This window comes from Wasmannia auropunctata, unplaced genomic scaffold, assembly GCF_000956235.1.
Source record: "Wasmannia auropunctata unplaced genomic scaffold, wasmannia.A_1.0 LD334208.1, whole genome shotgun sequence".
In the NCBI taxonomy this organism is placed as follows: domain Eukaryota; kingdom Metazoa; phylum Arthropoda; class Insecta; order Hymenoptera; family Formicidae; genus Wasmannia; species Wasmannia auropunctata.
The window spans coordinates 418,140-423,743 of record NW_012028682.1 but is presented as its reverse complement, the minus strand read 5'-3'; the positions used below and the strand labels follow the sequence as shown (position 1 = coordinate 423,743).

At 35.9% G+C, this 5,604-nt stretch overlaps 1 protein-coding gene across 1 annotated transcript in view; it reads right to left on the bottom strand.

Annotated features, from left to right (window-relative positions):
- The window catches only part of LOC105459124, a 39,008-nt gene extending 36,507 nt beyond the window's left edge, over positions 1-2,501 (bottom strand). The window contains exon 1 of the mRNA XM_011704883.1: positions 1,950-2,501. Within this exon, the coding sequence (XP_011703185.1) occupies positions 1,950-2,034 (85 nt within the window). The 5' untranslated portion in view covers positions 2,035-2,501. The remainder of the gene's footprint in view (positions 1-1,949) is intronic.
- Positions 2,502-5,604: the final 3,103 nt, after the last annotated feature.

Genomic DNA, 5,604 nt, shown 5'->3' with positions numbered 1-5,604 from the left:
TATATATATATATATATATGTTTTTTAATTTTATATATGTACGGATTTCTGATTTCTCAAAAAGTTCTTTGTGTTACAAAACGGGACAAAAATAAGATTTAATCCTAAAGATATAATTCATATATCGTCTAAAATGAGATTTAAGTTTGAATGATAACGAGTGATTCATGATAGTGTTTATAATTCACCAATTATAGATATGCTCGATAACCGAAATGTGTCATATTTATTCGACGTTGTGTCTACACATATCGATCGTCATTTACTTCTCAGAGTTACGGTATATTTTCGGGCAGATAAACCTACCCGAGACGAATGAAATTTGAGCGCGAACGAGAATGTTGCGACTTCAGTGAGCTTTACGCGCCAATTTATTATAAGAAATTAATCCTGGCGACTGGTCTCGAGTTAGCTTTTTGACCTTACGGTAGCCTCGTCTCTACGCGCGTAACATCTCAATTACGCTTTTTGTCATTATGAAATAGCGTATTTTCTGCGGGCGAGAGACTTTCTAATTAAGGAGAAGCGTTGCGCCACGCGAACGCTCTTTTCCAACCTTCTACGATGCAGAAAGATAATTAATCCGGAAGAATATACTAGAAACATTGTAGAAAAAACATGGCGATTGAGTCTTCGCCGAAGAGAAAACTAAACCGAATTCATCATGAAGGAAGTTATTAAACTAGACAGAAGATAGAATTCGCAACGCAAAGTGTGTCTAAACATTACATATTTGTGTGTTATGAAAGTTTAATGGCATAATTTATAACATATATTTTATGAAGGCACATAAAGTCAAAATTAATATAATATAAAATATAAAAAGAATATTTATCCCAAAATAATACATTCACATATATACTTTCGTGTGCATATACATATATACACAAGAGAATTTTAAAAGGAAATTTTCTCCGCGATATAAAACGTATTTAATTCTGAACAACTATATAATATTTTATTGTGTACAATATAACACAATAATTTATTATATATAATTATTGTATTATATATGATAAATATTTATTATTTTTATAATTACATAATAAAATAATGTACATATAAAAAATATGTGTAGAATATATTTAAAAGAAACACAAGAGTATATACGAGTATGTATACACATGCTGTGTAATATATTATTGTGTAATAAAGATTCTCTTAATGAATAATTGATAACAAACAAATGGTGACAAAGAAATCACAAAGTAAATATTCTTATTCCCATTTTAATAAATTAATTACGCGAATGTTTCAGTTTTCCTTTCTATCCGTCTAAATATTAAAAGATATATGATTACTCCAGTTTTATAGAAAGACAGGATTCTATCTTTCGCACGCTTCGACGCTTAAACATCTATGATACGATAATCCGCCCCTTCTCTCTCTTCGACTGTACTTTCTACATCTATTTATACCTTTTTCTTTTTCTTTCCTTTTCCGATCTCTAATTGCGAACAGCAGCAACGCTGGTTCGCGCAAAGAGATATAGAGAAATATAATAAACAGCAAAGGAGTAATGTAAAGTAATTTACGTTTACGCGCGTGTAGCGCCAGAATTTCGCGCGATTTCATGGGAGTTAAACGGATAAAAACGCGTCGGTAGAAAGACGATTGCGCATTATTAGGTGTAATAAACGCGCGCAAGACGCACGTTAATCCGAGTTCGTTTCGAGAACGCGCGGCCGCACTTTTATTTGTCAAGCCGACGCGGCGGGACGTTCGTGCCATGAGTTGAACTGTAAAGTGCACGCAGTGTTACGCAGGCAATTTCTTTAAACTGGAGTAATGCATAATCGAGGCGTGCGCGCGTGAACGTGGTTGTCGGTCCATATAAGCCGAAACCACAATTTCATGAATAGCATGAATAATAAATGTAACAAGAGAAATATAATGTACACATCATTTCATACAAGTATATACAAATAATATTTGTCTTTTTCACTCACCAAAAAAGTCCTCCCAGCTAACTGAACCGTCGGAATCCACGGCGTTGTTGGCGCTCGCAGCTTCCGCGTCTGCCTCGCTGCCCATCGCGTTGACGCGCGCACGAGCAATTCCACCGATTCCGCGTCGATTGTCAACGTTATCACGTTGTTACTCGTACAACGCAGCACGATCATCGCTCGTCACATCGCGCGACGTCTCGCGTCTCGTCGGGTCGCCGTGCCGAACGACGCGTTTGCGCCGCGCGTCCACGAACGTGCGCCGATCGCGACTGACATATCTTTCGGCGCCGAAAGAAAGCCGAAAGTCTCGCCACGGAGAAGAAGGATGTGGAAGGATAAACACGATCGCGAGCCAACGAGGAAGAAACGTGTACGTATGACAAACGGAATGCGACTGACGTGACGTGACGGCGGCCGGCGCGGTGGTACGCCAAAAGTGCCAAAACTCACCGAGGGTGAGCGATCGCAGAGGTAAGCCGACGGGGTCCGATTGGGCACCGTGCGCGCCGTAAACATTGCACGCAACGCGGTCGCAAGATGAAACGCGACTGACACCAAGTACCAACGGCGGCAAGTCGCAACGGCCGATCCGCGCGGCGCGGCGCGGCGGCGCGGGCGGGTGGCCAGCGCGGTGTGGCGCGACGCGCGACATGCCGCGCCGAAAATCACCGAGGGTGAACGATCCCGCGGACCAACGGAGGTTCCCTGAGAATTCTGCGAAATGTATAACCCCGATTCGAACAGTTTCTATAGAGAATGCAAATTTATTTCGCTCCGTATATACACATACTGTAAAAATTTAATAATATTTTACATAAATAAAAAAAGAATTGAATGTCGAAGTAATTTTGTTACAAATAATTGCACATCAAAAAATAAACAACTATATCTTTATAAAAGCGCATGAGAATTAATTAGGCACCTTTCCATGCTGACGCTCGACGCTCATTTTTAGCGTAAGAACAGATTACATGATCAAAATTGATGCTTAGTATTCGTCAATTTTGATCTGTTTTGACGCTAAAAATGAGCGTCGAGCGTCAGTATGAAATAGTACCTTTATAAAATAAACACATAATTATAATATGAAATTTTCTTAATGTTAGTATATATGTAATATTAAATATATGTATATATACAGTTACATATATATAGAATATATAATCAGAAAATATATGAGTAATATATGTCGACATTTTTTATATAATTCTTAATCTATATATCTGTTCTATGAATGTCTAAGTTAATTTGAAATGAGATCAAATGGCAACTCCGACAACCAATACAAATTGTTGGGCTCTTTCTCGGAACTATCGAAAAGACGGTATTTCGGAAGATATATCCGAAACATTTCGATGAGAAAGTGGAACCGAGAGATACACGCATTGCGTGGAATATTAACGAGCGGCATAACGTCTCTCTCTCGAAATAAAATAAAAGATCTTCTCCCGAATATATATATTGCTCAACCAAGCGCCGTGAAAGTCGCTGCTACACATTCTTACAACCTTCCCCCCCTTTCCCTTTACCCTCCACACGCCGGATTGCGTTTATTTTTTGGAAGAATACACGCACCTACACGCGCGCATATATTAGGGGTCCGCTACGCGCGCACGATACTTCTACGGAATCGCCGGCGTTCTATTATTAGACGACCGACGTTTGCCGCGCGTTGCATCCCGCGACGACGGTATGAATGGAGAATGCTGCTCTCTCTCTGAACGTTTAGGACGTCGCCCGGCCTTAATCCATCGACAACGAAAATTATTTTACTTTCGAAAAATCAAAACTGAAATGATTTCAGCCTTTCTTATCTAGCGTAATAATTAACACACGTATTTATTTAATGATTTATATATGCATTGTATACATTTGCATGTAACAACAATACGGAGGAAAGAAATTATTCAATCTGTTGATCATATAATATTTTGTATTTCGCATCGTATAATAAACAACGTACATACATATACAAGATCATTATAAGAAAAAATGCCGATGCGAATATATAGACTAATACACAGTTTATTACATACATTCCTTCTTTCTGTTATCTAATAGTTACACTCTCATTTGAACTTAAATTACTCCCGTCTTACGAAACAATTGTTATTTCTCTAACAATACTTAGGAGAGTATGCGCCCTTGTTGCGCGTGTTTGACTTTAATTATTACCACTATAAAGTCCATTTTATTGCCAAATTTTAATTTATACAAAATAATGTAATAATATATTTGGCCATACAAAATATTGGTGGATAATAAATGTTCTTTTCGCAAAGACTTTGCAAAGTCTTATTTAAATCTTTCTCCCCGCGCGGAGTTTAATTAAATAATTTCTTGGATACCTTAAAAGTGAAAAACTTAAAAGTGTTTACCGCATTTAAATAAAATAATAAAAAATTTCGAATAAAAATAGAATATAAACACGAATGATGCGCGTAATCGATGACATTTAGTCCTAGCTTAGAGCAGTAACGATGTTCTCGTGGCACACAGGTACATATATATGTATATATTAACTTAGAATAATACAAATAAATTATCACAAATGCACTGTAAAAAAAATTCTAACATAAACCTATAAATGAATCACGATAATGAAAACGCTAACAATGATTAAACGTTAACTAATAATATTTCCTAAACTTAGATTAGAATACTCTTAAAATTATCAAAGATGAAAAATTGCGGCGTAGTGTGAAAATAAATTTGACTAAATCGCATACTTTCGGTATGTAAGCTCGAAAGTCGTTATGCCATTGAAATGTCCAATCTTTTACTTATACATCATATAAGAGAACGTGATCTTTATATCTTACCATATGCTTTACTAATGTTCCTCCGTAGTAAATTATTTACCTTCCTTCGAACATTATCGATTTTAAGTGTCATGATGTAAATTTAATGTAGGTTACATTACGATTTATATTTGCAGACTGCATGTATAGCAAATACGTTCCATTGAAATTAATGTATCTCTGAATTCATTGTACAAATTAACAGAACAAATCAGTTTGACGAAGAAATGTCTTATTTACAGAGTTGATCTTAACAAAGGAAAGCGTGCGACATGTGTCACGCGGAAAGAATTTGTTCTGTGCTATCGCTACTTTTATATCGTTTAATCTCATAGTATGAAATGTTAATGGAGTCACATATCTACATATAAATGGATAATTCTTTAATATTTTACAATGATTTTTGAGCTAAATATGGAAAGACACAATAGTTATGGAAAACGAGATTTTACAAAAAATGACAAATCCACGTTACCTCTTTCCTTTGATATCTCTTTATCATCTATATTGCACAAGAACATTCTTAAGGGGAGATATACACCTAGGAGCCGGAAAGAAAAGATCATTTTTGTGAATTTTTTTAAGGAAAACTACTTGAAATTTCGGATTGGGAGTTTTTCTATCTAAAAGTATACACATTCAGGAATATGTTCAATTTTTTTATTTAAAAAAATCAAAAATTGACGAGGTTGTTGTATAATCTTCGGAGCGCCGTAAAAAAATCCGGTACCCACTGGCGTTTCTTCAAAAATCATCTCAAACAAAAAAACCAAAAAGATTATTAAATTAGATACTATAATCTTGTACTTGTCATAGGATTTTTTTTTTTCGTTGCTTAGTTTTTGTTTTATAGG